The following is a 20,244-nucleotide window of genomic DNA, read 5'->3' on the forward strand; positions in this document are numbered from 1 at the left end:
GGTGTGTTGCAATTTCATAGACTGACAGATGGAGGCATGTAGCAATACATCTTTTATTACTTCCCCTGACAGCTACAGATTGCATGCTGAGTTTAACGGGACTGATACACACATTGGTGTACTGTTGAGACAAAATATTTGGGACATTTTTCTGGCTAACACAGAAATAAAGCACCTAGGTCTGGAAAGAAATTTTCAGGTAGTTCAAAGAATGTTTCTCCCTACAGTTTCAAACACTCCCTTCTAGTCACATAACCCTAACAAAGGTATTTTAATGCACAGTAAATTTATTTTCAAACATGAATAGACCAGCCTGCATTAAATGTTTCTCTTCTGGAGGGATGATAAAGTGATTCAAAAAATAAGGGAATGTATTTCTTTACTAAAGCATCAGGCTTCATAAAGGACTATCAGTTCAGTTCAGTTCAGATGCTCAGTCGTGTCTGACTCTTTGCGACCCCATGAATTGCAGCACTCCAGACCTCCCTGTATTTATATGTAAATAAACACTTTGGGATAATTAAACTTGTTGTTCTAGATTTTATTTTTATAGTTAAGAAACTGAAATTGTGTTTTACCTTTATGGCAGTTCTAGCTGGCAAGTACCCACAGGTTAGAGAGTCTAGTTCTTCACTAGCCAGTCATACTGACATTGAGTTGCATTTGATGAAAGGGCCTTCCCAGTGGCACTCACGCTCGATAAGCACATTGGGCAGATTAGAGAGCTTTCAGACAAACAGAAGAGAAAATCATTTTCTACCCCCAGTTTCAGGCGGCACAGGTATATCATCTAACAAAAATGAGGTTTCTCTGAGGAATATGGACTATGTCTCCACCCAAATAACTACTCTGCCATGATCTGCAAGATGCTGAGACAGAAACAAAGCTGGTCACATTCTTCTTATCTGCTGATTATCTCCACATTAGGGAACCAAGAGGGGTTCCCACCTCCCAGAAGACAGCTCTGATGTCGATGGATAGCAAAAGTGGAAGTGGGATGATCATAAGAATTAATCCACATGGGCTGAAAAATGGTGATATAAACATATTTACATAATATCATATATGGGAATAATAATTAATATGTGAATATATTTACAACATACTGCATTATACACATTATGTTTTGAAATGTAACATCAAATTCCCCATACCAAACTGAAGTTTAGTTGACATACAATAAGGGCATTTAATCAGGCAGCTTTCATTAATGTAAGTGGGAAACACAGACCCCAAACAATCCCCAGAAATCCTTTAAATTTAAAAAGCTTGCTTCAGAAAATCCATGACATTGTCTTTTGGGAATCTGGATGATGACCAGGACAGAGCACATAGCTAGTGGAGTTGATCTTCAGAGTTCTGCAAACCAGCCAAACAGTGTGGCTGCCTCACAGAAAAGGAAGTTACACTCTGCCTCCGACTCAGAGCTTCTGGCAACACAAGGACCCCTCCTGAAACACCCCAGGACAACTATTTGTGATGTTTAATTTTATGCATCAACTTGGCAGGGCCCATGGGTGCCCACATGTTTGGTATTTGGTCAAACATTATTCTAGGTGAGTCTCTGAGGATGTTACTGGATGACTTTAGTGACAGACAAAGCAGATGATCCTCCCTAGGACCCATCCAGTCAGAGAACAAAAAGGCTGACCCTTTTGCAAATGAGGGGGAATTCCTCCTGCCTGACTGGCTCTGAGCTGGGACTCAGCTTTTTCCTGACTTTGGACTTGATGCTCTTCCTGGGTCTTGAGCCTCTCCTGTCTCCAGTCTGCTGACTACAGATCCTGGGACTTCTTGGCTTCCATAATCAAATGAGCCAATACCCTTATCAGAAATCATATATATTACATATACTTACTTGTAATATATTAAATACACACAAGCCTCTTATTTAAGGGTTTGTTTCTCCAGAGAACTCTAATACCATATTATAAGGAAAAATAAAACCTTCCCTATGGAGCAACCAAATAAAGACATCTGGGGATGTCTCTTTCAGCACTCAGAGAACAAAGCAGAAGAGGCCACAGCAGCCAACAGGCAGTGACGTTATGAGAAAGTGTGTATAACCTGAAACTACAACATCACTAAAATGTTCCTACTTGGTTGGTCTAAGAGGCCTGGAACAGGTAACCAAAAATGTACCAGATGGGAAAGGGTGGTGGGGAGTTGTCAAGGGAGGAAAGGCCGGATCAAAGAGAGAAGACCTGCTCAAAGATTAGTTGCTTTTTCCCTGAAAAAATTATCATTCATGCAAATTCAAACAGCAGCCCTGCTCCAATCTACGCTAACTCATACCACTGTGAGCACTGCCGCTTCCTCCAAGGCTAGAGCTGGGGACACGCACGTGTACACACACATCCCAACTGCTAAACCTCAAGCCCTTATCATGTATGCTAAGTAATAGCTCATCGAGTTGTAAAGAATTTCTGCTTTTTTATTCTTGTTGATTTAAATGCCAAGGTGTTTCTGAACTACCTCACAAATTTTTGTTCTCACAACACCCACAAATACGTCAAACCAAACTTGACTGGGTTCACAGAGAGTAGGGGCTAAAGGTATCAAAGGAAAGACTTGTGGATTCAGAACACTCCCAGGATCACAGCCACTCTTTTCCAATGCACAAGCTGAAGACTTCCCAAGAAAGCTCACGACTGACTGGGTGTGTGGAGGCTCGTGACGTGAAAGGAAATTTAGGATTCACTACATACTATCATGGATAAAGACCTAACTATTTGCTCAGGTTTGGGGGTGAGTGCTCACAACTCTTTTGTTCTATCCCCTGCAGGCTCCCCAGCAAAGTTTTCTGTCTTTGGCCAGCTCAATATTGTCAGCCTGCACCAAAGGAGGCAGATTCTGAGATAAGCGTGTAACTGGGCAGGTCTGACAAGCACCGAGGGGCTTGAGTTGCCTGTGTGTTTCAGCACCTCTCTCGCCCTTTCCCACTTTAAAAGTCCTTTTTCTTCCCAGGGGTTAAGAACAGAGGCTCTGGAGCCAAACTCCTGGACTGAACACTCTTTCTGACACTAGCTGTGTATCACTGTGAGAAAGTTATTTACTGCTTTGTGACTCAGTTTTTTCAGGAGCCAATGTGGAAAACAGTAGTAACTAGCATGCAAGACTATGAGGATGAAATGATTCCCGTGTGTCAAGCTCCTGAAGCAGACCTGACACGTGATGCATCTCCATCAGTGCCAGCCCTACTGACCCTGTGGGGTCCTGATCCCCGCAGGTGGGAAGTTGCTTCGGACTCGTCTATAGCATTTATTGTGCTGTCCAGAAAGCACCCATTTACCAGCCCATATCCCTCCAGACTGAAAAGGAATCACACCTTCTTTTCCACTATCTTTGCCAGCACCCAGTGCAATGCTTAGTACACAGCAGATACTGTGTCTGGGGACTGCGCGCTTGAAGGGAGGGCCTAGGCTAGCAAGGCAAGCGTGTGACCTAGCGGCTGCTGCTTATGAAGAGCAACAGTACAGCAAAGCTCCAGGGAGAATTCTGCAAAAAAAAAACCACAATTCACCCTTAGGGTGTAGAATCAAGTCCTGGGATTTTTAATTTCTTTAAATTATTTGCTTTGAAATCTTTCAAATAAGGTAACTTTTGTTTACATACTTGTCCCTCTTAAAGGCACAGGGAAGGAAGCTTAATGAAGAGCTGACTGAATCAATGTTTCTTCTGCCCCAGGAGACCAAAATTCTGGAAATGTTTATGAGCAATCTCAAAAGGTTGCATTCAATTATCAGTTATGCAAAATACATACTTATTACTCTTAAAGTGTAACATCTTTCCAAATACAAACAAGGGCAAAGGATGGCAGACTGAGGACAAAGCAGAAGCTACAACTACATTATTGAGGCCTGGCTCCTCAAATGGATACTCGCGTAAATAAACAAGGGATAACAAGATGGCTGGAAGACTAAACCTGAACTCAGTTTCAAAAACCTTCTGCTGAAACTGCTTTTCTTGTGAAACATCCTGCCAAAAATCAAGTCCCTAAGACACATTCGGAGTTCCTCTGAACAAGACCCAAGGTTCACTGAGGGGACAGAGGAAGGAGACAGACAGACAGGCATGCATGGGTCCCCTTTCAGACCACAGTTAAGAAACTCAATAAAAGAGCCTTTTGCTTGTGTGATTTTTGTTATTCCCATATGAAACATACACAGATGTTTCTGTCAGATTACAGATGTCACTGTCAGGTCAGATTAATAAAAGCCATATTCTCCAGCCAAGCATAAAGAAAAAAAAGTAATAAAGGAATTCAAATATACAAAGTCTATAATAGATAAGAACAGGTGAATTCACATTTTGTTTCTGGCCACATACGTTTCTCATTCAGTTAAAAGAATCCGGGAAGATGAGTCTAAATTCACCTACTATTTAGAATAATGATGGCTAAGGAACCTCCTAGAAAACAACACTTCTAAGGATTGTGGTGGGGAAAGAGAACACCTGAACTGAATATTAAATGAAATGAGCTATACCAAGAACCAAGATAAAGATTCCTGAGAGGTTCAGCTAGTTTAGTTATGCAGAAAACAAGCTGGGGAGCAGGCACCCAGAGCCTTACTCACCACAATATCCTCAGGGAAGGTGTCCCTGCTGAAGGAGCCGTCATCAAACACGACCTCATAGAAGGTCTGCGCCGTCACGGCGATAACCCTGCAGCTGTAGTACCGGGTGTTCCGATGCTTCGTGATGACCGTCTGCCCCACAGAGATGCCCTTCTCACCAGCCTTGGACTTCTAAGGATGGAACAGAGAAAGAGGAGGGAAAAGAAACAGAAGAGAGGACAGAAAACAGAAGAAATATTTATTTAGAAGATAATCATTAGTATGATCATGATATATACTTTTAACTTTTAGACCTTTTATTGGGGGATAATTTCAAACTTAAAAGTTGTAAGAATATGAAAACAAAAACATAAACATACTCTTTGACCCTTTACTCAAGATTCATCTATGGTTATTTATTGTTATTTTTAACATTTTACCATTTCCCATGTTTTTGCACATTCTCTATCTTACATGTGTGTATATATACATATATTTTTATACATATTAAAGTGTGTATGTTGTTGTTTTAGTTTCTAAGTTGTGTCCAACTCTTTGTGACCCCATGGACTGAAGCCCAACAGGATCCTCTGTTCAAGGGGTTTTCCAGGCAAGAATACTGGAATGGGTTGCCATTTCCTTCTATATATGTATATTAAAGTGTGTGTATATATATGTGTGTGTGTATGTATGTGTGTGTGTGTATATATATATACACATATATATATATATAAAATTGTATGTGTATATGCATTTATGCCCAAACCATAAATGATGGGCTTTTATACCTAAATACATCAGTGTGTATTTTATACAGGGATTTTCCTTTACATAACCACAGCACAGTTACTAACTTTAATAAATTTAACATGGATACCACCCTTTAATTGATGACAAATATTCCAATTTTGTCAACTGAGCGAATAATGATCTTCATGTGCCCCCATTCTTTATGTACAGGATCCAGTCTCGAGTCAGGTACTGCATTTAGCTGCCAAGTCCTTTTGACCCCCTGTAACCTGGAACATTTCCACAGCCTTTTTTTGTCTTTTATGATCATGATACTTTTGAAGGATCCACCTCTCCCTGCCCCTTTTTTTCAACAGAGCATCTGGCTGACGTTTCCTCATGATTAGAGTCTGATATACATTCCTGGCCAGAATACCACACAGACAACGCTGTCATCTTCTCAAGAAACCACATCTGGAGGCAGATGTTTATCTGCCTTTCAATGGTGATATTAACTTTGATCCTGGTCAAAGAGCAGTCCAATTTTTCCACTTTGTAATCACTACTTTTCCCTTCTACCTAATAAACAATCTGTGGGAGAGCCTTAAACAGCCCACAAATATCCTGCTCCTCCACACTTCTGCTTAGATTTAGCATCCATTGATGAATCTTGCTTACTCCAGTTTTACTATGATGGGAATGATATGCTGACTTTTCCTGCTCCAGTACTCCCTCCACATTTACTGGTTGGCACCTGGCAGTTATTAAGCAAAAGCCTCCTACTCTCCCCACATCCATCCGTCATCAGTATGGGATTATTAACTCCTCCTTCACAACTGTTTATAATTCATACTATAATCAATTATTTCGGTGCTCAGATTATCCCAGATTTGGCCAGTAGAAGCCTCTTCAATCTGTTTCCTATGTCCCTTAAGACATCCTTTTATTTTTTAGCAGTTCCTTCCTTTCTGGCCTCATAAGAGTCTCAAGATCATTTTGCCTCAGCCCTGGAATTAGCATTTCCCAGAGGAACGTGGTTCATTTTTGTGGGTAGTGATATTAGAGGATAAGATCCAGGTGCTTAGGTGTGCTTATTACTACAAAGGCATCTTTGCTTCTTGACCCTTTCCGAAGTCAGAGCAAAGAAATGTATGGATGTGTATAAATATATATACATACACGTACACATATACATACACACACACACTTTCATACATACAGGTATACGTGCACATACATATAACCAAGGAAAACCAGGGACTAGGTCTCAGAGTATATACCATGCTATGAAGTGGAAGACTTCAGGATAAATGTTTCGGGAAAGTGCTTGGCAGAATGCGAGGCTCATGGTAAGTACTCCAGACATTTTAGCCTCCTCTATTTGGGGCTTTTTATTTGTTTGCAATTTATTTTTCGGAATAAGGCTGTTGCTCCCCTGTTAGAAACCCACACAAACCTCATTCCTGCCAGGTGCAGAGGGGAGTCACCATCTTACAAGCAGGTCTGCCCAGTCCCTTTTACTCCCTATCTCCAAGTCTCATTCATCAACCTGACTCTTGATGCCACAAGCTCTGACTCACTAGGGGGCTCCTGAATCAAGCACTTGGGAAGGCCCAGCACCGTTGCTAAATGGGCTCTAGAAGGCACAGTCTCATAATCCCCAAGATACCAACAGTAGTCTGACATGTCATCCATAACCTACAGAAAGCCAGGATTCATTAACCCAGTGTCTTCTGGCAGGGATATTTATAACATCATTGGGAAATAAAGTGTCAATTCAGAATCTTGGTTTAATTAGAGGCTTTACTTCTTTTTTCCTTGAATTTCAAAAAAAGCTAAAACATCTTGTAGGAAACAGATAAAGCGCTATGCTTAAACTTTTCCTTCTGGAAACCAGAGAAGAAATGCCCAGAGAGTCGCTGACTCACTGGTTCCTTCAACAGTCGTGCTGCAATGGACACCAAGCACCTCCCCTGGACTCTGGACTCCAACCAAAACCACTAAGACTTGATTCCCACTCCCCGGAATAGGCCTACACAGGTTGTGCTGTGAAGTCATCTTACAGGTGGCATGACTCAAGACTGATGATATTCTAGCATGTCTTCATACTCATAGGCAGAATTAGGGAACCAGTAAGGGCGTTAGCAAAAGCCTAGAAGTAGGAAACAGCCCACTCTGTTCTGGGAAGTGCAAGAGATCCTCCTTGTATGGGAGGGGAAGCAGGAGAAAGAAGAGTTTGGAAATGGCCTGCGGCTGAAAGGTCAGGCTATGGGGGACGGGGGGAAGCAGGGCAGCTCTCACACCATTCTAAGGAGTCCAGATATTACCCTGTGCGCCTAAGGGAGCCACTGAGAGGTTTTAGTACCGAAGAAACATGACCCAGGTCCGTGTGACTCCAAGGGGAGAAGGGGCACCTCCAGGTGGGAGATGAGGGCCTGGAGTACAGAACTACAGACAAAGATGTTCATGGTTTGGACTGAAGGCTAACTCTCCCAGACGTGTTCCTAAAGTTCCCCTCTTTGCAGAGTGAACTCTGCCATCTAGTTTCTCACATGCCTAACCAAATAAAAGGATATTTTTCTTCCTTGAAATCATTCTCTACTGATTGCTAGGTTGGCTGGAAAATTTTTCTCTGACTTTAGGTGTAGTTAGATGTGTAAACGTTTTGCCAAAGCACAAGAGGAAGGAGCCTGTAGTGATTTAAACACACTGTGTTTGAAGCAGAAATCTTTAACAGCTGGGCCACAGTACCTTACATATGCCAAAATAACTCCCTAGTTTCCTACTTCATTCCTCTGTCCAACCATTTTAAATACATCTAACCTTTCAAAGCAAGAGAGCAACTTAGATGTAATAATAAATTTGAGTGAGGCCACAGTTTGTAGAATTCTGGAACTCCGAAATTAAGCCTATGAATGCTTCCTAAAATTGTACTGGTATAACTGCCTCTAGGAGGCGAAGTTCACAACACAGTGGCTCTGAGTGACCTGGATTAAGGCCAAAGGGGGCTTTATGTCGGCAGTGTATTTTTTTCAAACGCCGTCCCTCTTTGTCAAACGGCCTTAAAAACACTCATAGTCAGAATGGCATGTAGTATATTTTACTCTGATAATTGGTTCTTCGTGCATGCATATTTTATTAAAATTGGAACTCACCCTCTAAGGAAAGAATGTTTTAGATTTGAATTATAAGCTCAGCTTCATACTATGTTATCATAGGGATGTTACATAACCTTTATTAGCCTCAGTTTGCTCATCTGCAGAAGAAACAGTAATACTTACATTAAAGGTCTGCTACAAAGTAATATGAAGTACATAAAATGTCTAGACTCACAAGCAATTAGTTCTCAGCAGCTGTTAAGTGGCTTCATTATAAGAAGAGACTATATATGAGACCCTAGCCCCAGGTAAATAAACCACTCTTCTCTACAGTACCCCAGTAACTGGCATGCACGACAGTGCAGTACCCCGGTTTCTCATGACAAGGCTCAATCCAGCTCTAAATCATCACTGCTCTGCTCTTCACCTCAGCCTCTTATGACTCTAATTCTTGTCAAAAGGGGGCACATGGCTATGGTCCTTAGGAAGGAAGGCATAAATAATGTGGTCTCCTTCCTCCACCCTCAAGACTCTCAAAGCCTTTGTTTACAACTCTCTTAAGGCTCTGGTCAAATGTCACTTTCACTGACTATCCTTCCTGTAACAGGGCAAAATCCATGGGTCAGTGCCAGGACCAATTTGTCTTTTTACCCATGGCATGCAACACTGTTGCTGCCAGATAAACAATGAATGAATGAATGGAAAAATAAATAGATAGGAAAAAAAAAAAACTAAATAAATGATCTATGAGGACAGGTACAGACATATTTTTTAAATGGGAGAAGATTGATTCTAATTACTCACTGTCCAGAAAAGAGCAAAAAGAAACAAAGGGGATTTTTAGGAAGAAGTTCCTCTTTGTTAGGGTAGCTAGGCATGTGTGTGGGTAGGGGTGGTAATAAAGGTTTATGGTGAAATTCACAGGGTCTGGGAAGTGGAAGAAGCCAATCAAGGGTAAAGAAAAATGATAGAGACTTGACAGAGAAAAGGTTGATTCTAGACAACTATTTTTTTTTTTTCCTGCTAGGACATGAAATTTATGCAAATTGGCTAGCTGGAAAGCTGGCCAGCACACAAATTAAATAAACTGCCTTCATCTAAATAAAAAATTTTATAAGTCTCAAGCATGACTGACCATTTCATGGGAAGTATTAAAGAAAACAGATTTTTTTTCATAATGCTATTTTGATATGACTTCTGATTTATTTTTGCAGGAAAAATTTATTGACAAGCATATCCTATAACTGATTATACATACTCAAAATTACTTCCTGTCAGAAAAGCCTAAGAATCTATTGATGTTAAGAATGTCATTTCTCATCGGAGAAGACGGACATTATGCAAGGGGCTCCATCAGATTATGGTGTTTGAAGACTACTGCACAGGCTAAGATTGCTAAAGTCAAATTTTCTTTAACATACACTATGCAGAAATGAACAGTACTTTAATTGGGGGGGGGGGGGGGACCCTCAACCTCTCTTTTTAAAAAGATAGAAACAGTTCAAAATTCTAGGGATGTGAGAAGAAAATGTTAACTAAGAAATTGTTATAGACATTCTACAAAAGCATCAAAGAGTCACTAGGACAAAAAACACAGATATGTTACCAACACACGTCCATACTCATGAGTTAATTAAACTCTCGCAATAACTCTGTAGTTGTTAATTCTCATTACATAGATGAAGTCACTGAGGTATACAGGTCAAGTGACTTTTCCAAGATCTCAAAGCTGGTGAGAGGCTGAAGTGGGGCCCAGAACCAGGTGCTCGCCCATCATGAGTGCATGTGTCGGTTTCATCAACCAGGGAAACACACATGGAAAGCCATCAGAGGAGAAATAAAACCAACCAGGAAGTGACAGGAAAGGAATTCCAGCAGTTGCCTAAAGAAGTTACATTTCCTTCTGTTCTTTTCTAACTTATTTATTGACTGCCTCTTCTGTTCTACATACCATTTGAGACACTTTGTTTAATCTCCCCAGTATAATCACAGAGTCAAATAAATAACTTTGATTTGGAGCCTATCTGGAGATGAAAAATGCAGAACATATCATTGCATATGCACTCACATATATACACTGCAACAAACTGCAAAAATGCTCACAAACCTTTACTCCTTCCAGTTTGCACACATCCTCTGAAATGTGACTTTGCAGCTCCTCCCACCAAAGGCTGGAGTCTACTTCCCCAACCCTCAGACCTGAGCTAGTCTTCTGACTTAACCTGCTTTGGCCAAAAGAATACAACAGAGGTAATGGTATGCATATTCAAAGCCTCTTCACAAGCCTGCCCTCTCCCCAGGGGCCACAGATTCTGCCCTATGAAGAAACTCGAGTTACCCTCCTGCTGGCTGATGAGAGACCACCCTGACCAGAGATGAGGCCCTACACATATGAAAGAACCCAGGCAAAAGAAGACAAGCAGTTCTTCAGCTGACCACAGATGGATGAGGCAACCAGTCTGAAACAGAAAACTCCCCAGATGAGTCCAGCCTTCATTGACGACAGCTGATGCTGGGAAAGATGGAAGGCATGAGGAAGCAGGGACAAAAGAGGATGAGATGGTTGGATGGCATCATCGACTCAATGGACATGAGTTTGAGCGAACTCCAGGAGATAGTGAAGGACAGGGAAGCCTGGCATGCTGCAGTTCATGGGGTTGCAAAGAGTTAGACATGACGGAACAACAAAAAATCAGAATCAGTAGCTAAAGAGTTGTTGTTTAAAGCCAGTACGTTTTGTGATGGTTTGTCACACACATAACTAAGAGAAAAGAATACAGTAACACTTGAACAACGTCAAGGTTAGAGGTGCTGACCCCCTCACACACAGTTGAAAACTCACATTATAACTTTACAGTCAGCATTCATATCTACAGATTTGACCAATTATGGATTGTACAGAATTCAATATGTATTTATGGGAAAAAAATCCATGTATAAGTGGACCCACACAGGATCAAATCTACTAAGAAAAAAATATACTAAACTGTTGGCTATATATAACCCTAGATAACGGGATTTTATCTGTTTGGTTCTTTACATACCTCTTTGTAGTTTCCGTTATATACAGCTATCCCTTGAACAACACAGGGGTTAGGGGCACCCCCATCCCCTGCACAGTCAAAAATTTGCACATTGTTCTCTCTGCCTCAAAAATGAAGGAATTAACACATGACTCAACCAAGAGCAGGAAGCTGAAACAGTTTGGACAGAATGAGGACTCTTGATGCCATATACAGTGATCTCTAATCAAACACAAACTTTTCTCCACATTTAGTTATTTAAAGATCTATAAAATGAAAATACAGGTATTATACTTAATGAAAAAAAATCCACATATAAGTGGACCTGCACAGTTCAAACTCATGTTGTTCAAGAGTCAATTGTAGTTCTTTAATAATTATCACCACAGCCTTCTGATCATCTGAACCAGGCCTAAGGGGGCCAGGAGGCCCTATATATACATGTGCCCAGAAGGCTACTGAGAATGGAGTGTTTGCTGCCATGGACCCCCTCAGTAACTTGTGAACCTATGGATCCCTCCTCAGAATAATATTTTTAAATGCATAAAATAAAACACAAGATTAGCTGCCCCCCACCCCCGCCAAATTACACTGAAATAATACTGAAAAAACAAATTTGTGATATAATATATATACTTCTTTAACAATGTATTAAATACTAATACCTAGTGGCAGGTCTAATAACAATTATTAATTTCAAAGATGCAATGGGCATAAGTAATATTTTGAGATCTCTCTCCCAAAGGTAATGTGATTTCCATTGTGGACAGAGTCACAGAAACTGCTAATCCACCTCTGCCTATGCTCAAAACTGATAGCATCGTTAAATTGGAGCTAGAATTTAGAAAGAGATTTTCAATTTTTCCCCTCATGCTCTCACAGACAAATTTCTCTTGATACTAAACTGTTCAAAGGATTTTATCTATTTAAAGGCACAGCACTCAACCTTTTAACAACAGCCTTATAAAACAAGAATGTTGTTTATATATTCTGCTTGTATAAACTAAGTGGATACAGCAGTAAAATGAAACTCCATGAAGACATCTCTGTGAAGAATGAAGTTATGGACCCTAAAATGAGTAATTTTGGGGTGACCTAAACTGGAACAGGAATCTAACTTAAGTACTGACATTGGAATATATACTGTATTCTCCAATAGTCAATATCATTTCTCCCCAGTGAGTTTCTGACAGAGAACAGAGAGGAGTTAGTTCAAATATGACCTTAGCAGTGATCACTTGGCAAGGAGTCCTGTGTGGTAGAGGAAGGAAGATTTCTCCTTGGCAAGTCTTCTCTTATCGGATCTGGGAAGGCGGATGTGTATTCAAACCTTGAAGGAGGGTCACCCACCATCCATGTAATGATATGAGTCACGGGCAGGGATGTCATCTTAGGAAAATCCCTGAGTTTGTCCTCCATCTGTATAATGATGTTAATAAAGGGTGCAAATCCAAATAAAATAGGTACCTCTCATAGGTACATCCATCATTCAATCAGTAAGACTGGAGAGCTGAAGGAAAAAGCTTAGCAACTTATTCCATGAACAGGCCAAAATGCACATTTCCATGTATATCCAATAACCCTTTTACCTTCTCAACTTTATTATTACTCCCTAATTTCTATGAATTAATAACATGTGAGATGTTGTTATATTTTTTCAAGGTATCCATTTTATAAAAAGTCCTACAGTTATCAGAGTAATAAATTAATACAAACTATCATTCTTTCACCAAACTTACAAAGCAAAAATCACTCATCTAAATGTGCCTTGTAATAATGAAAAGTTTCTTTGTAAAATTACAAGAGCTAGGTAAAAATATTTAACCCAGAAAAACCTAAATCCCTGGAGCTTCATAAAGAAATAATTGCTCTTATAACACAAATGCACATGCAGGCTCATAAAAATGTCACAAGTATTTAATTTTCGATATGTCTGTTTGTTCACATGTACTTGATTCCTCATGGGTTTTTAAGTACAAACATATAATACAGTGGGAAATGGTGGTAAGCAGTTTCCCAGCAAATTTAAGGCCTTATTCAGTTTAACATCTGTAGAAGTACAACTAACAGGCTGTGGAAGAAATGGAGGGGGGAAAAAAAAAACATGAATTATTTTCCATTTGAGTCATTAGCTCACCTCAGAGGTGGTAGTCTTGTCCAGGAGCTAAGTGAAGGGGACTGGGATGGGAGAAACATCTTCAGAGGCTTCACTGTGTTAATGTAGGAAACTCTCAACAGGCAGGCAACACCTGCTTTCCATTCTGAATAGTTTCAGTAACATACTTTATAAAGAGCAGAGAGGAAAGTTTCCCATCAGTTGGACTGATGGAGCTGGAGGTGGAGCATTTACCGCTGAGATGGAATCTGATGTGAGCTCTTGCTAACTCATTTCCAATCTCATTAGCTGCTAGAGAGTATGTGAGTCCCTGGATGCCTGGTGCCAGAAGCTCTGCCTTGGGCTTTTAGATTTCAGATGCTCTTCAGGCTTCTTGGGTCTAACTGTAAAACTGGGAGGTTGGGGAGGGGACTATAGATTCAACAAACTCTCAATCATTCATAGCAGGCTGTGTGTGTGTTTAAATTTTATGTGAAAATGCAAAGAACCTAAAATATATAAACAATGTTGGAATGAATTATAATTTAGGAGAAATGAAAGTATTCATTAATTTATAAGGTACTGTAATTTTTAAAAATGACCTCAGATGGGGTGTTTTCAACAGAGAGGAGCAAGGGACATGGGGCATTCCTACACAGTTCTCCTACCCATGAGGATTTTTGGATCTCAATTACAGTGTGTAACTGGGTTAAAAATAGCTAAAAGAGATGAAAGATTTTCTTAACAAGGTGACCTAAAGCAAAACAGATTAATTAAAGGGCTTAATAATTGTTCTATGTCACCAAGAAGGAAGCCTAGGTAAATAATGAAGCCATGTAAGCTAATTCAAGCCACGATCTCAAACTGGAAACGTGTAGCCAAATTAGCACCATCTCAATGACGCACCATGTGCTCTGACTTTGGAGACAGGGAAGTTCTGGAACTCTAATGACTGTTGAACCTCTGTGAAGCTCCATTTCATCACCTGTAGAATGGATAAAATTAGAAAAACCTGCAACAGAAGGTTACTGTGTGGACCAAAAGAGACAATGCACTACCAGTGAAAACGTTCAATAAACTATAAAAGGCATTATACCAATATTAGCTACCATTAATTTTATTTACCTCATCTACCTTGATATGCTGCTCTCAACGAAAAATGACAGTCATCTTGAACACAAGAGAAAATCAGGGTGGCATAGTCAATTCTGACTCTATACAGGCACACTACTTCCATGAGCATCAGACAGAAAGGGAGGGAGAGAGAGAAAGAGGTAGAGAGAGGTTGAGAATGAACACGTGCAAGCTTCCTAAGCTTCCTTGAAAATTGCAGGAGGAGCCAGAGGAGCAGTGGAGAAGTCAGCCAAAAGCTTCCTACCGCTCATCACAACCACAGCAGGAGCAGTGCAGATTCTGCCACATGGGCTCAAGGATGTTAATCAAAGGGGACAAATCCACAAAGCCTGTAAAACATCCACTATTAATTAAGCAAGCTAATATCCATCTGTCAGTCTATCAAGGGTTAATTAAATGTCTCTCTGTGCCCAGCACTGTGCTTGAAAGAGTGCTGTGTGGACTCCAGTGGAGGCAGGAAGGTGAGGGGAAGGACTGAGAGGCTCCAGCAGCAACCCTCCCTTCCCAGCCCCCTGCCTATAGCCCTCGTGTTCCCTCCAACAACATCTAATGCTAACCTCTGTGGTTCCTGCAGCCTCAGCCAAAGCTGCTTCTTAGCATCTATTAAGGATGCTCTTCTTTTCTCCAAATAAATGATAAAGATACAAGACAACAGATTTTAAGATACAGTTAAAAGTTGTTTAATGTAAGGGTTTGCAAATTTTTAATTTTCTTCCAATTCTTGAGAAATATATGAGAAAATGGGGACAGACCTGACGAAAAGGCCTACATAACATGCAAGGAGAGACAAGCACAATGGAAAACAACTCACAAGGACATTCGATGCCCACAAAGAAATTAGGTTTCCTTTCTCCCTTCCTCCTGCCCCAAGAAAAAGCTTCTGAGTGCCAGGTCAGCCCAGGAATGGCTGAAAGAAAAACTGAAAGAATATTCTATTGAAAAAAAATTGTAGAAAAAGAAATCTCTTATGTTCCTTCATATACTACTCTATAATTTCACAGATCCACTACACCCAGTGTGGGAGAAGAAGAAAGAGAGATGCACGCAATCTCATGGTGAAAACAGTCAGCTTCAGATAAGGAATGGTCAAGAAACCATCTCTTTTACCTAGAAAGGGAAGAAGTATTGATTTGCATGTGAAAAATGGCTCAGATCCCAAGATGGCTACCAACACTCTGTGGAAGGGTGGGACAGAGAGATGGGGTAGCCCCAGGCCGACTGGCTTCCTGCCAAGAGACCTCAAGAGGCCCCTCTAGTTAATTTAGAGCTTTACACATCATGTTCGGTGAATGTGGACAAAGAACACAGACCTAGAGAGTAGCCCTTTAGATAAAAAATGATGGAACTTATTTAAGTGCCTTTTCCACTGCTTGCAGTTAATAGTCTCATTAGACTATAGTTTCATTACCCTGTGTCAGTATCTATGGATTTCATTATGACTATGGCATCTAATTACTGTTTTCTACATGAAGGAATTGAAAATCCTGCCTCTTATGCTTTACAAGATGTTGGAATGTCAAATTCTCTTTGCTGTTTTGTGTTTGCTGACACATTCCATTTATATTTCTCTACTGTCTCCACAGTGCTTGACTGTAATACCAATGTTAAAATATGGGATTAGTGTCACTACTTAATTTTCTTAACAAGCTATCAGACAATAATGCATGCCCTAATCTTTTTAAAAAAGGAGTATTAAATTGCTGAAAAGCTTAAAATTTCCTGAGAAGTAATTCTGTGAAAAGCTGAGCAAGTGTTTCATATAGAAACACACCTTACCTATGTTTTTAAAAACTGTAACCAGATAAGTGGTTCTTAGAATACAAGACTTGATTTCCCTCAGTATGTGTGGTCCATGAAGTTGTCAAGTATCAATGGTCCCATGTAAACAGCCCTTCCTGCACCTGCCCCTCCTGCAGTAGATTGGCTGACTGGTCCCTGGGCCCATGATGCACTTCAGGGGAGGGGGTGGGGATAAGACGGCCAAGTAGGAAATACAACACGACAAGTACTTCGTGGGGGTTCTGATGAATCTGCTTTAGTGATAAACACCAAACTCCTGTAACCAAGATGCAGATTTTTCCTGAATTTTTCTTTTTTAAGTCAGGATTATTTTGCAGTTTTACAAAGCTAAATAAAAAGTTCAGGCAAAATTCTCCTTTCCACATTTTTGAGAGAGAAGAAGATAGCCAAGGCTGTTGAACAAGAAACCTCCTGGAAATCAGGGCTCCACAGAGGGTGACTGCTAACACTCACATCAATACATTTAAGGCCTCAGCAGCCAACATTGTTTCAGAGTTATTTCAGGGGCTCTTCAGGCCCTTAGGAGCAAGCACTGTCTATTTGTAAAATAAATAAGGCATCCCATATAACCTATGTCCTAACATTTTTCAAATGCCTTTGGATGCTTCCAGGAAATTTGAAATAATGTTTGTTTGTTTTTTAACCCAACCAGATTAAAGGATAAAGGACAAGAAATCAGAGTCTGGAGAAATGCTATACTTAAAGGCAGAGATATTGTTCTGAGTCACTGGGAATTGACTCTACTTTCTATCCCCAGACGACAGTGTGGCTTTGTTGATCATGAGTCTGATTCAAGAGCCAGGTGCGTGCACATTTTTCCTTAAATGGAAAGGCCCAGACTGTTAGGAGTAAATCCTTCCAGAATGGAAATGTAAACCCCTTACATAGAGCAACTATGTGGTAGGAAACCACAGTTGTGCTTCGATACAGCAGCAGCCAGTCACATGCAGATGTTGCCACAACGGGGCAGCCCACTAACGGTGTGCCGGAGAGGTGCCACATCGAGGCACTCGGCCTTTCTCTGCCTGCATGGTCTCCCCCTTCTGATTAGTTTCTGTACCCTTGACTGAATTAAAATTAGAATATGCAATGGAGGCATCTGTTATCTCTTCCCGCAAATTCAAAACTCCCCCTGAAACACTTCAATTAGCATCAGAAATGGGTCTGGAGTCTCTGCAGCTGGTGCCCCGAGCGGGGACTGGCACAAAGACCCTTACCAAGTGACTAGACTCTGAAAAGGGACTGGAAAATGGAGGGACAGAAGGGTAAGGTAAAGATGGCTCCATGGAGGCAGAGGAGCCTCTGTCTGGGACCATGAAGTCACTATGGGGAGCTTGTGGGGTGAGTGTTAGTGGAATTTTCCTCTATGCCCCACAACCAGGCCCAGCAGAAGGTATGATGTCCCTCCAACAGACTCCCTGCTGCTGCTGCTGCTAAGTCGCTTCAGTTGTGTCCGACTCTGTGTGACCCCATAGATGGCAGCCCACCAGGCTCCCCCATCCCTGGGACTCTCCAGGCAAGAACACTGGAGTGGGTTGTCATTTCCTTCTCCAATGCATGAAAGTGAAAAGTTAAAGTGAAGCCACTCAGTCGTGCCCGACTCTTTACGACCCCATGGACTGCAGCCTACCAGGCTCCTCCATCCACGGGATTTTCCAGGCAAGAGTACTGGAGTGGGGTGCCATTGCCTTCTCCGAAGAGACTCCCTAGGTCTCCCTAACTACACCAGGTACGATGGAAAGACAATGGAAACCCAGGGCCTGAGATTGTGCTCCAGAGACTCTGAAGCACTTCTACTGACTGGAAGCCCGAAGGAGAAGAGCTCATGATCACTGACCTTGCCCTTCCCCAGGAAATGTCTACAGAAATAGCAGCAGGAAATGAAAATGAGGGTTATTAATAAAATACAGAAGTTTGAAGTGGGATATGTTTAATTTTCTTGATAAAATTAAGAAAAACACTGTATTCACTGGTTTTACCTAATAAAGTGAACAAGGGAAAAATTGGTTCCGACTGTAAATATTCTAAAATGTCTGTGTTAAGTATTTCTTCTCCCAGGCAATCTGGCCTTAACTTTCTGTCATCCAGGATACATGGATTGAGAGCTCAACAAAACACTACTACTGATAAAGGGTGAGGGATTTCTTTTTGAAATGTATGTCTGATTTAGAAAGATTGAACACACTCACCCCTAAATCACTATACTGTTTGTTTTTTTAAACCCTTGCTAAGAATTTTTTACACCAGACCTTTGCTTTGGTCAGAATGCTTTCTACTATTCAATAACAGTACAAATTCAGAAGGATGTTTCAAAAACAACTTACATTGAAAAACCATATACAAATATCAGATTATTATGCACAAGTCTAAGAAGAGTTTGTTACTTGGTCATGACAAACTTTAGTAACTGAACAGAAAGGGGGTTAGCAATACCTCAACTGTTACAGAAAAAACAACAATCACCAAACACTGTCAGTTAACCACAAAGACACGCAGATCAGGGTGACGAAGAGGGTTTACGGAAATGAAAACATTCAGATCATTGTTAGATGAGTGTTAGTGTTAGTTGCTCAGTCATGTCCAACTCTTTGCGACCCCATGGACAACAGCCCAACAGGCTCCTCTGTCCATGGGATTCTCCAGGCAAGAATACTGTAGTGGGTTGCCATTTCCTTCTCCAAGATGAGCATTAACTACAATAAATTCTGGTTCTCTTTTGTAAAAGCATGAAGGGGACAGAGTCAAGCCATACTTAAGGAGGGAAAAGAAAAGACCAAAAGATGATGGATTCATATCATGGGTTGAATCAAGAGACAACCAGATGATTGAGAACTAGTCACAAGTGAGAGCTTGGTTTCCTTTCACTCTGGCCTTCCAATGCCAGCTCCAATGCAGTTGACACATCAACTTAGCAAACTCAAACTTTTCTCTTTTAGAACCAGCACAAATGTTACCTCCTCTGTGAATGCCACCTGACTGCCCCAGATAGAATTAGTGACTTCCTTCCAAGGACTCGCAAAACATTTTACTCGTATCTTTATTTAGCCTATCTTCTTAGAGAATAGAGCACAGCAGCTAAGAGCCTTGCTTCTGCATCAGAGTGCTTGGTTTTGACTCTGCATGGTCACAGTGTGACAGAAGCACCAAGAAGAAAATTACTGTCAACTGGTACCTGCTGGATCTGTAAAAGGCTAGAATCCATGATGATGTCCAAAAGCATCAGTGGGAATTTACAGTGGGAGTGAGTGTTTGAGGTCTCTCTGTATCAATCCATAATCCTGAAACACTGCAGACCCTTTTTATATTTAATGAATTCATATAAAAGTGTTCCTGATTTCTTAATATTTTTTTATCACTTGGTGTTTTCTCAATGACCAATACTGAAAGTATAATATGCTATGCAATATTTTAGGGTTTAGAATTTAGGGGCCTTGATCACCCAATGTTCTACATACTGGCAAGGTGAGAACTGTTTCTGCACAGCAAGGAAGGTATTATTGTTAGTGATGACAGATATTCTCACCCCATTACCACCCAAAGGTTAGTTACACAAGCATGGATTAACCAGAAGGGCTGCCTTGCTCCAAGTCCTTCACCAAATCCTGGGCAATGCAGGTTCCCCTCCTGTCCTGAGCCATGCACAGTGATGGCAGGGAAGGAGTTAGTGAAGCTTTCCTGGGCTGCTCACCTGAAGACACAAGCAGGGAAAGAAGTCAGCAAGTGTTGAGCAAGGATTCAAGTTCTACAACAAAGATGAATGCTACATAGAATAGAACATGAAGGTGAGCTAAAGAGACAAGAGAACCTTT

The 20,244-nt window shown here is 40.9% G+C and overlaps 1 protein-coding gene across 21 annotated transcripts in view; it reads right to left on the bottom strand.

The window, feature by feature from the left end:
- Positions 1-20,244, bottom strand: part of KDM4C (lysine demethylase 4C) — a 405,440-nt gene that overhangs the window by 41,954 nt on the left and 343,242 nt on the right. For 17 of the 21 annotated variants that reach the window (XM_055578102.1, XM_055578093.1, XM_055578090.1 and 14 more), the window contains one exon: positions 4,578-4,748. In XM_055578102.1, coding sequence (XP_055434077.1) covers positions 4,578-4,748 — 171 coding nt within the window. Of the gene's footprint in view, positions 1-41; positions 726-761; positions 1,025-1,053; positions 3,499-4,577; positions 4,749-20,244 lie in introns of those variants that run through there. The other 4 variants (XR_008713536.1, XM_055578104.1, XM_055578103.1 and 1 more) reach the window with 4 other exon arrangements.

The sequence above is a fragment of the Bubalus kerabau genome, chromosome 4 (genome assembly GCF_029407905.1).
Source record: "Bubalus kerabau isolate K-KA32 ecotype Philippines breed swamp buffalo chromosome 4, PCC_UOA_SB_1v2, whole genome shotgun sequence".
Taxonomy (NCBI): Eukaryota; Metazoa; Chordata; class Mammalia; order Artiodactyla; family Bovidae; genus Bubalus; species Bubalus kerabau.